Source organism: Astyanax mexicanus, chromosome 4 (genome assembly GCF_023375975.1).
Source record: "Astyanax mexicanus isolate ESR-SI-001 chromosome 4, AstMex3_surface, whole genome shotgun sequence".
NCBI classification, from domain to species: Eukaryota; Metazoa; Chordata; class Actinopteri; order Characiformes; family Acestrorhamphidae; genus Astyanax; species Astyanax mexicanus.
The window spans coordinates 50770819-50782864 of NC_064411.1; the positions used below are offsets into that span (position 1 = coordinate 50770819).

The window sequence follows — 12046 nt, forward strand, 5'->3', positions numbered from 1 at the left end:
ACTGCTGCGAGGTGACGCTCGACCCAAACACCGCCAACTCCTACCTCTCCCTGTCTGAGGGCAACCGGAGGGTCAGCACGGGTCACGAGTCCCAGAATTACCCGGATCATCCGGAGAGGTTCACCAGCTTGGCTCAGGTGCTCGGAAAAGAGGGCCTCTCCGGACGCTCCTACTGGGAAGTGGAATGGTCCGGAAACGGAGGGATCACCATTGGAGTTGCTTATAAAGGAATCGTCAGGAACAGCGGAGGAACAGACAGCAAACTGGGCTGCAACTCCAAGTCCTGGAGTCTGGACCTCGCTGATGGACTTTGCACATTCCAGCACAATAAAACCAAGCTGGAGATACCGACTCCCATTTCACCGAGGATAGGAGTGTACCTGGACCACAAGACCGGGACTTTAGCCTTCTACTGCGTCTCTCCAAGAGGAGACACCATGACGCTCCTCCACAGGGTACAAACCACATTCTCCCAACCACTCTATCCTGGATTCTGGGTAGGGCTGGGCTCCACACTGAAGGTGTGCCCCATTTTTAACTTCACAGCCTAGAAGATCTACAGGGGTTGGACAATGAAACTGAAACACCTGTCATTTTAGTGTGGGAGGTTTCATTTATGGCTTAATTGGAGCAGCCTGGTGGCCAATCTTCATTAATTGCACATTATTGCACCAGTAAGAGCAGTAAGAGTGTGAAGGTTCAATTAGCAGGATAAGAGCACAGTTCTGCTCAAAATATTGCAATACACACAACATTATGGGCGACATACCAGAGTTCAAAAGAGGACAAATTGTTGGTGCACGTCTTGCTGGAGCATCTGTGACCAAGACAGCAAGTCTTTGTGATGCATCAAGAGCCACGGTATCCAGGGTAATGTCAGCACACCACCAAGAAGGACCAACCACATCCAACAGGATTAACTGTGGACGCTGTAAGAGAAAGCTGTCTGAAAGGGATGTTCGGGTGCTAACCCGGATTGTATCCAAAAACATAAAACCACGGCTGATCAAATCAGGGCAGAATTCAATGTGCACCTCAACTCTCCTGTTTCCACCAGAACTGTCCGTCACCACAATCAATTATTGTGCTCTAAAACCAGGTGTTTCAGTTTCATTGTCCAACCCCGTATATATCTGCTGTATATTCCGTTGGCAAGAAAGTTTGTAATTCCTTTGGGATGATCTGGATTTCTTCAAAAAAAGCATTTACATTGTCAACATATTGAATAAATGCATTATAACCAGTATAATTCATGTGTCACTGCACAAACTAAGACTAGATTCAGAGAAACAGATCACAAGGCAGTATATGTAATAGAGCATTCCAAAAAAAAAATAAAAAATAGAATATCATTGAAAAGTTATTTTATTTCAGTAATTCAGATTAAAATTTGAAACTCATATTATATAGATGTATTTCACACAGTGATCTATTTTAATTGTCTCAGAAAATTAGAATATTATATAATAAGACCAATTGGTACTTTTGGCAGTGTGGGCAGTGTGCCAAGTCCTGCTGGAAAATGAAATCCTCATCTCCATAAAAGTTGTCAGCAGAGGGAAGCATGAAGTGCTGTAAGATTTTGTGGGAAAACAAAACTGCACTGACTTTAGACTTGATAATAAAACACAGTGGATCAACACCAGCAGATGACAGACATGACTCTCCAAACCATCACTGATCATCAGTACATTTTACATTTCATTTGTAAATTAAGGGAGAAATCAGAGTCTGGAGGAAGAGTGGAGAGACACACAGTCCAAACTGCTTGAGGTCTAGTGTGAAGTTTCCACCAATCAGTGATGGTTTGGAGAGACATGTCATCTGCTGGTGTTGATCCACTGTGTTGCAGATGCAGATTTCATTTTCCAGCAGGACTTGGCACACTGCCAAAAGTACCAACTGGTCTTTCATAATATTCTAATTTCCAGAGACACTGATTTTTGGGTTAGAGATCATGGTCATTGGCTGTAAGCCATAATCAACAACAATAAAATAAATAAACGCCTAAAATAGATCACTCTGTGTTTAATACATCTATATAATATATGCGTTTCACATTTTGAACTGAATTACTGAAATAAAGTTACTTTTTAATGATATTTTAATTTTTGGAAATGCACTATAGTATTTGTAGACACAGCCGGAGAGGAATTAGTGCCAAATTAAAAAAAGCAAAGCCTACTGTGCTAAAATGTAAATGCAATCCATGAGATGCATTGCTTTTGGAGTTTAGAGCTCCTATGTTTTAATTACGTATCAATAATGTATCGCAAAAAAAACAACACAATATATCGGAATATTAATATTTTCTCCTACCTCTACTAGGTTATACTCACGGCTCATATACTCATCTTTCTTTCCTGAATCTGCCTCACTGACTGATTGGACAGATTGAAGCCCAAGCCTTTAAAAATCCCATTGTAAAGCTTCTGATCTGAAATCCTGGCTGATTTGAATGACCTTCGTTTTACATCCCTGCAGGTTCACATACTTTACATACGTTTTCCTACTTTTCCGTCAGTGACACTGTGTGCTGTGTAAGCTGTTTGCTTTAGAACAGGCTCTGTAAAATGTGTGCTCTCTCCAGTGCATAGACAGTGATCAAAGTGACTTCAAGAAGAAAATCAATCAAGAAGAAGATCATTCTAAAGGATTTACCAGCTTCCTAACTGTATTGTACATTTCTCTGTAAATATATACAAGATAAGATATTAATAAAATAAATTATGTAATTTTGTACAAAAAAAATCAATAATAAAGTCTTTAATTGTAAGCTCAAACTGTTTATTTGTAACCGTGCAATACAAAAGCAGCAGTAACTCCGAGGTGATGGGTTGATTGTCAAGCATCGGCTCAGATCTTATTGAAGGCAGCAACGTCAACACTCTGGACCTGAAGAGAAAAAACATATACAGAGGAAAAGATTAAATCACACTTGCTTAAAGACAATTAAACACATTTAAATTAAGCATAAATAAATAAATAAATAAATAAATAAATAAATAAATAAATAAATAAATAAATAAATATATATATATGTGTGTGTATACAGGTTCATTTATAGCTGTGGAGCTCTAGCTAAAGTTCAGCAACCTAACTGCTGCTGCTGGTTAACTAGTTAACTTTAGGGTTTTATCGTACATCTTCAGTAAGGGGGCAGATTTTGTTAACTTTTATTTCTCCATTCCACCTTAAATGCAGCCATCTGTTACACAATTTAAGGTGGAATGAAGAAAGATACTGAAACTGTGGATATACAGCTCTGAAAAAAATAAGAGACCACTTGAAAATTATGTGTTTCTTTGATTTTAACAAATTCAAAAACCTCTGGAATATAATCAAGATGAAGATGGATGATCACAATCCATAAAACCAAACTGAACTGCTTGAATTTTTGCACCAGGAGTAAAGCAGCATAAAGTTATCCAAAAGCAGTGTGTAAGACTGGTGGAGGAGAACATGATGCCAAGATGCATGAAAACTGTGATTAAAAACCACCAGGGTTATTCCACCAAATATTGATTTCTGAACTCTTAAAACTTTATGAATATGAACTTTGCATAAGTTTTCTTTGCATTATTTGAGGTCTGAAAGCTCTGCAATTTTTTTCAGACATTCAGCCATTTCACATTTTCTGCAAATAAATGCTCTAAATTACAAATTTTTTTTGGAATTTGGGAGAAATGTTGTCTGTAGTTTATAGAACTTAAAACCATAATGGTGCTTTGCAGACCTACAGCAGCTCTGCCCACATGGTGATTAAAAGCCCAGCTAATGCTAAAATACTTACAAAGTCCTCAAATTTGGTAATCTCCTCCTCAAGCATGTCTGTTCCAACTTTGTCGTCTTCAACCACACAGTTGATCTGCAGCTTTTTGATGCCGTAACCAACAGGAACAAGCTTTGAGGCACCCCAGAGCAACCCGTCCGCCTGCACAGAGCGCACACACTCCTCCAGCTTGGCCATGTCCGTCTCATCATCCCACTGAGAGAGAGACGGATGGGGGGATGGATGTATGGGATGGATGGATGGGGGGGATGGATGGATGGGTGAGTGGATGGGTGAGTGGATGGATGGGTGAGTGGATGGGTGGGTGAGTGGATGGGTGGGTGAGTGGATGGGTGGGTGAGTGGGTAGCAGATAAGAAAGGACAGAAAAAGAGAAAAAAAGAAAAAAAGAAGGAAATGTAATTAGCAATTAGCAATACTTTTAAAATAAACAGGTCCTTATCACAGAGCAGCTGAAAGAACTGAAAGAAGGCAGTAAAATAGAATAATATACTAAATAAAACTTTGAGGCCCCTGTTTTGGGTTAAGAAATGTAGTCAGTCAGTCAATGCAGCTGCAAGTTTAGCTTTCAATTATCATGATTTTGTCTTTAATATAATTATATGTGACCAAGATTGAGGCACAATAGCTCACTTTTTTTTCTCCAGCATCAAGCGACACTTTAGGGACCATAGGAAAAGTACCGAACAAGATGATTAATGAATAAATATATTTAACTTCTGTCAAAATGTGACCGCTTGATGTCAAACCATCAGTAAAATACAATAACATGAACACATACTGTAGGTTTGACATCACTAGGTCACATTTTAACAGCTTTAATTCTGACTTAATTTCTAGAACTTTTAGAAATGTTTATAATAGTTATGAAATTATTTATTTTACATTGGGATTTTAACTTTAAAATATTTAGAAAATATTTTTTTATCACAATAAGACAAAAAAAAAACATGAATGAGCTGCTCACTGAATTTATCTGATCCAGTTTTGAAAATGGTATCAATATTCTGAAAAGGGTTAAATTATCACTATTATCATTTATCATTATTTATCAAATTATCATTTTTCATTTTTTTGCCTTTTGGAATAAAACACTGCTTTAATTTCCCATGAAATATCTACAAAAAAACAGTTACTGTATTTTTCACACTATAAGGTGCATTTAAAATCCTTTAATTTTCCCTAAAATCGGCTGTGCGCCTTTTAATCTGATGAATTCTACCAGTCAGGTATTAAGGAGCAGCAAAGTCACTCCACTGAAGTACAGAGTTATAAGCATTATAAGCATCAGCATTTACATCCAGCTAGTTCTGAGGTTAGCAGCTAATGCTAATGCTGCTGCACCTAGCCTTAGTGCTGGAGAAACTTCACTAAAATTCGCACTTAAAGAAAATATTGGGAATCTAAGCTCACTGTAGATAAACGGAAGTGTTTTACTCACCTAAATAAAAAGTTGTCAGGAGAGAAATCTGTGTAGATTAACATCCAGAACTTGTTTGACTTTGTAACAAAATTATTTTGTTTAAGAATTACTGTTTTGTTTACTTGCACGCTTCCCCCATGTATATGTATAAAAATAGAGCCGAAAATGGACGTTTATTGATAGTGCGCCTTATATTTCGAAAACTATATGCACCATATAGTCTAAGAAATACGGTAATATACGGAAAAAATCATCTGGTTCACTTCAATCTTTAACATATACTGTATGAAGTGCACTTTTAGTATCTGATCATCATGTTGGATCATTGACTTCTGTTAAAATCTGGTGTAAATGTCTATTTTTAACAAAGATTACAGCCAAAAACACTATTGCTATGCCTGTTTTTGGTAATATCTTTCAGTCCTAGTGTAAAGGACTAGTTTGACTCTCGTGACCCCGCCCCAAAAGGTTAAAAACCCCTATATACTAGAAGAACAAAAATGCTCACAGGCTTGACGTCGAGCAGGATGGAGGACTTTGCGATGAGGACGGGTTTGGCTGATTTCCTGGCAGCGTACTCCTGCACTCTCTGTGCTTTAATGCGCTCTGCCTCTTCATCCTCCTCATCGCTGCCGAACAGGTCGATGTCGTCGTCTTCCTCGTTCTCCTCTTTAACCACTACCTTGGGATTAGGAGCTGGAGCAGCCTGAAGACGGGAGGAAAGATAAAAAAAAAAATGATTATTCTATTTGTAGCAAGTCATTTTTTAAAGTCTGTCACAGTCAGGCTGACTACATAATGTATAGCCTGCTGCAGATTCTCTCATATTATACTGAATATAACAGAATCAAGCTGGAGCTGAAGTTCTACAACCATTCCAATAGTTTTAATGCTGGTCCTTAATATGAGTCTGCATCCAGAGTCAATTCTGAGCTTGTCGTTTGGTTTGCTTTCAAGTAAAGGAGTTTGTTTAAATTAATAAATAATAATAAACAAGTTTTGCAGCTGTGAAGTCAATAAGTAGAACAGTCATATATAACAAAATGAGCCGATCAGTCACTTGACCCTACACACTGCAACAGGAGAGGACAGTCTCCACATACCCAGAATACCAAATCAAAATTTGTTTGAAAGAAAGACCAAAACACATCCTCATCACAGAGAAGCTAAAAGAACTAAACGCAGTACAATATAAGAATTTACTAGATTAAATCTTTCTTTTTAGTGTGGCCCCTTTAAAGGGCTCAAGAAACAATAATCAAAACTGCAGTTTTGTTTTTAAATGATGGGGAGAAAAAAACAAACTATATTAAATTTGACAATATTTAATAACTTTTACATGATTATATAACCATGCATAAGCACCTTCAAACAAGTATAGCAGCTGTGTAGGCAATCAGTCAAAGAAGTCACATGACAAAATTAGCCAATCATGCGACCCTACACACTGCAACAGGAGAGGACAGCATTTACATGCCCAGTAGAACTGAACCAGAACAGAGTCTGTTTAAAAAAGAAAGACCAAAACAGGTCCTCATTACAGAGAAGCTAAAAGAACTAAAAGCAGTACAATAGAATAATTTACTAAATTAAATCTTTTTTTTAGTTTGGTCCCTTTTTGGGGTTCAAAAACGGACAGTCATCAAAGCTGCAAGTTTTGTTTTTAAATGATGATAAGGGGAAAAAAAATAACTAAAACCTCAAATTCCAATTTATATTTGACAATATTTAATGACTGTTCTTATATGACTAAATAATCTTAGAAAACCTTTAAACAAATATTGCACCTGTCCAGGAAGTCATATAACAAAACTAGCCAATCATGCGCCCCTACAGAATACAACAGGATATGGACAGATATTGGTGGACACTACTATGTTGTCTAATAAACGGACACTGTTCCTAAATACAAATCTGCACCCAGGCCCAATTTTGAGCTTGTTTGGGGGAAGAGGTATTTTATTGTTTAATCTGCTTTCAAACAAAATCCTTCGTCCTTTAATTGTTTGTTTGGATTGAAAATGCAAAGACTGCCTCTACATTAAAATCAGATTATTGCTTTTCATAATTTTCCTTGCAAGAGCCATGGACAAAAACCTTCCAGCTAGTTTTAAAGCTATGTAGCCAATCACGCAACCCCACACACTGCAACAGGAGAGGATAGCTTCTATATACATAATAGACTGAACTAGAATTTAGTTTGAAGGGAACCCCAGACCACTGATTGAGAAGGACCATAAAACTATCAGAGCAAGTGCTCTTGGGTCAGGAAAGGTTTTTTTTAAATAAAATAAACTCTAGCATGAAAATTGACTAAACTGGCATTTTTGTTGTGATTTGTTTCACAGTGCTAATTTAACTATCCTCCGTTAGCCTCCTTTTAACTTGGTTTGTGGATCTCCTGGGTATTTTAGTTCTCACACAAAAGGAATTCAATTCTGGATCATTTACTATACATGGTTTTACATAATTTCTAAATTTGAGTGTGAGTGACTAAGTAAAGAAGAACTACTGACAGACAGAGTGTGTACACCGTGTATTTCTCACCTGGAGGCCTGGAGCTGGTCTGGTTGGCTTACCCTGGCTTTTCTCCAGTTCTGACATTCTGGACTCTAGTTTGGACAGCATGGCCTTCAGGTCATCCACCACTGAGAGGATGGAAAAATCACACAGAAACAAAACATCTATAAACAACTATAGAGAAAAATGAACGTTCAGCTCTATTATTATTATTATTATTATTATGTACACAGTATTTACATGAGTGTTACATCCCCAAACACACACACACACACACACACACACATACCTTTGTGCAAGTTCTTGTTGTCCAGTTCTAGGCTCTTCATGCGTGATACCAGCTCACCGTGATCTTCTGATCTGCTGGCATTCTGACTCTACAGTCATGGAGAAAAACAAAGAATAATTAATTAAGAGACAAACTGTGAAGAGCATCACACCGGCCGCGATACAAACATGCAAGACCAAGATCTAAAGTGAAGGCCTGTAACAATAACTATGTTTGTGGACGATATACTGCCTTAAAAATATTATTTTAAAGCATAAGAGCAAAGACCCACTTCTGAATATTGATACTAAATTCAAAATCTAATAAATTCTAAATCTAATAAATTCAGTGAGCAGCTTATTTGTGTTTATTTCTTACTGTGGGAACATGATTGTTGTTTAAGTTTAAAACCATTATTTTAACAATTTTACAACCTGTATTTTAACATTTTGTTCTAGAAATAATTTTAGAAGTTGTTATATAGAATGAAAAGCCTTTCCAACTGTAAGGAGCACCAGATTATAAGGCATACTATAAATAAATGTCTATTTTTTGGACAATTTCATTACATAAGGCTCATCAGATTATACAACACTAGTAAGGATGCCTACATTAAAGTGAACAAGGTGTTGCCATGTTTCCCTTCTAATGGGGAAGCGCCTAAGTAAACAAAACTGTAATTCTTAAAAAATAAAACATTTACGCTGTATTTCAGTGGAGTGGCTTTAAGTGTGCTTTATAGAAAAATACAGTAAAATGGTTGAAACAGAGTTGTAGAAGATAAAATACACTTTTAAAGGAGCTAGTTTAGTTTTATCTTCAGCATTAACTCTAAAGCACTCATAAATTAAGTAAATAAGGTGAGATTAAATAACACGCTTTCCTTGCTAAGCAAAAACAATGGGCAACATTAAAGTTTGCAAAAATGATTGATGTCATGTCTATATATTTATATACAATATCTTACAAAATCCTCAGAGAGTTCTTTGCTATGATGTGCCATGTTGAATGTCTAGTAGCCAGTATGAGAGAACTGAACCCAAAACACCACTGCTCCCCATCCACACCTGAAACCTTGTAACTCTAACAAGTCACATGACACCAGGGAGGGAAATGGCTAATTGGGCACAATTTGGCCATTTTCACTTAGGGGTGTACAGACATTTGTTGCCAGTGGTTTAGCCATGAATGGCTGTGTGTTGAGTTAATTTGAGGGCACAGTAAATTTATACTACTTTACATTGTATGTAAGTGTCATATCTTCAGTGTTGTCTCTTGAAAAGGTTTTCCCTGCTGGCTTCTGGAAAAAGATACAGGAGTATGCGGTGCAGGACCACCAGGTTCTGTAACAGTTTTTTCCCCCAAGCTATTAGACTGTTAAACTCCTAAAACCTTGGTCAATTTAAGGAAACTCTGAGTCATATGCCAAACTAAGTACTAGTTATTTACTTTTTCACACTTTACATATTTCTGCACAAGTCACTTTATTAATAGATATTTATGATTCTATCATAGGTGTGTATATTTTTGCAGATGTACATTGTGTATGTATGTGATACATCTATACTTAATATTTATGCTGCTAATTTTTTATATATTTTTGTATTTTACTTACATGCTATATTTATTTATTTTTCTCTGTTTTTTTGTGAGTCAATGCAACAAAATTTTGTTCTGCGTACAGGAGTGTATTAAAAGTCTAAGTCTAATAACAAATTTACAAAAGGAGTGCACTCTACACTTTTTGTGAGATACTGTATATGGTTATATATTATCCACATAATTATCTTAACAGGCCTAGTAGATATGGCAATGCACTCATGATGCACACTCCATGCAAACCTAATAAAACAAAACACACGCAACAAAAATAAGGGTATTTGTAATGATAAAACAGTATAAAACAAAAATCACAATTCAGTTTGCAGCACATTTTGGACTTCACAGTTTGGTAAGAGTATAATATAACCGACAGAAACAAAACGGAACAATCCACAAAAACTATGTTTGGCATAGCAATACTTCTAAACCACTACAGCTCCCACAATCCCATGCAAATCAAACCTTTTATGGTTTAAGTTTTCTGACTGGCAGTACTCTAATAGAGTGTACCATTTATTTTCTCCATGCAAAATACCAATACGAGTCAGAAATCATTGTGCCTCAATACAATGTCAGGGATGTCATCCTTCTTTCAGCCTGTTCTTCAAATGCTCAGGACCTCACAGGACCACTGACTCTCAGTAAGGGTGGGGGATTTGACCCTAAAATAGTATCACAGTATTTTATGGTATTTTCACGATAACGACACTCTTGGCCATATGACAAAACACTGAATTAAAATAAAATATATATATATGCATTATGAAAATACACTACTGCAACAAAATGAAACTTACATTGTATTATTGCATACAATATGATATGATATGGCACACTACTAACTGAGATATTAAAAAATACAATAATTTAATTAGAGTAGTACCCTGATGTGATAATTAGAGGTGGGTGATATGGCATAATATTTTAGGGTATAATATCAATAAATAACGTTAGTGGACAGATTTTTTTGATAATATCGGCTAACTGTTGCAGACCCACCACCCAAATAATATTAATTATAATAATCATAATAATAATAATATCTGCTCTGTGGTGGTCTCTCGTCTGGGGTCCTGAGCACTGAAGAACAAGAGAATCATAACGTATGCAGAGATACAAATGGAAGGTGAATTATTCTGTCTGGACTGTGCATTTTAATGTGATAGCATGTTATCCACAAAAATAAAAAAACACAACTTTAAAACCAAGCCAAGATATAGAGGCAAAACACATCGATCCAGTCAGAATAAAGCCCTGCTGTTAAAGAACAGAAAAGTGCCCATCAAATGATAATCACGCCCCTCCACGACAATGGAGCATTCACACTCCAAACAACAGTGAGCATGCACGTCAAGCTTTAATCAATATACACTGTACTAAATGTCCTGTGGTACAAAACACACACACACACACACTTGTGTACTTTTTTTTTTTTTTTTAGAGCAGGCAGTGAGGAGTGTGAGGCAGTACAGGGACATGGAGAGAGAGAGAGAGAAAGAGACAGAGAAAGAGAGTATCAGTTTCTCTCTCTCTCTCTCTCTCATTCAGTCCCACAGTGCAGAGATGGCCGCAGTGCTCTGCCACTTACGGTCTTGCGCTCGCGGGGTTTTTGAGGACGCGAGTGCCCTTTACCCGGCTGTAGAGCTGCCTTCACCTGAAAGGAGTTCACAGTAACCCCGCCCCCATGTGTACACACACACACACACACACACAGAGATAGAACAAAGATAGAAAAGCACAGTGAAGTCAGTTCCATTCGTACCAAGAAAGTAAACACAGACTAAATATATTTTAATATCCAAAAAAAAAAAATATATAAAGGATTTTTTAAATGAACGGACCAATAAAAATGCTTCAAAACAATCTGGAATAAAGATCTTTACACACTGAGTTCTATTAAAAGCAGTTTTGTTAAAAGTGTCATTTTAACATTTTGGGGCCATTTTGGAGATTTTTAGTGTTTTTTAGTAAGAGGAATGGTATACCTTGATTAGCCAGAACATTAACACTACCTATAATACCAAAAACTGAATAGGTCTGACTACTTAAGACTGGCTACATATCCCACATAATTCACACTGCGTCATCATAAGTGTGGCCAGTGTTTACCCTCACTCACAAGATAACACCTCACAACTTACACTAGGGGTGGGCGATATGTGCAGCCGGAAAGCAGTTTCACGTTCTACTTTCTCTCACTCAGTATTACTTAAGCCTGGTAGACTTAAATAATACTTCAACTGCATTTTAAGATTTTTGCACTTCATAAAACTTCATCGATGCAGCTGCTGCAAAATTTATATTTTCATTATTTACTTTGAATTCAATGTAACATACATTAATTTTTTATGAGTTGTTGGAACAACTTTTATACAAATAGAGAGTGGTGGAAGAAATAAAATGCTGAAAATTAAATTTGTTTCCAATTTTTATCTGATTAA

At 36.6% G+C, this 12046-nt stretch overlaps 2 protein-coding genes across 9 annotated transcripts in view; one reads left to right on the forward strand and one right to left on the reverse strand.

Moving 5' to 3' along the window:
• LOC103027575 (E3 ubiquitin/ISG15 ligase TRIM25) overlaps nt 1–2776 on the forward strand; it is a 32174-nt gene extending 29398 nt beyond the window's left edge. Inside the window, exon 14 of the mRNA XM_049479011.1 lies at nt 1–2776. Within this exon, the coding sequence (XP_049334968.1) occupies nt 1–551 (551 nt within the window). The 3' untranslated portion in view covers nt 552–2776.
• The window catches only part of eef1da (eukaryotic translation elongation factor 1 delta a (guanine nucleotide exchange protein)), a 26597-nt gene continuing 17316 nt past the window's right edge, over nt 2766–12046 (reverse strand). For 5 of the 8 annotated variants that reach the window (XM_022678736.2, XM_022678733.2, XM_022678734.2 and 2 more), the window contains 6 exons: nt 11194–11259; nt 8025–8112; nt 7763–7863; nt 5724–5921; nt 3794–3988; nt 2766–2895 (listed from right to left, as the gene is read on the reverse strand). In XM_022678736.2, coding sequence (XP_022534457.1) covers nt 2857–2895; nt 3794–3988; nt 5724–5921; nt 7763–7863; nt 8025–8112; nt 11194–11259 — 687 coding nt within the window. In that variant the 3' untranslated portion in view covers nt 2766–2856. The remainder of the gene's footprint in view (nt 2896–3793; nt 3989–5723; nt 5922–7762; nt 7864–8024; nt 8113–11193; nt 11260–12046) is intronic. The other 3 variants (XM_022678738.2, XM_022678730.2, XM_022678732.2) reach the window with 1 other exon arrangement.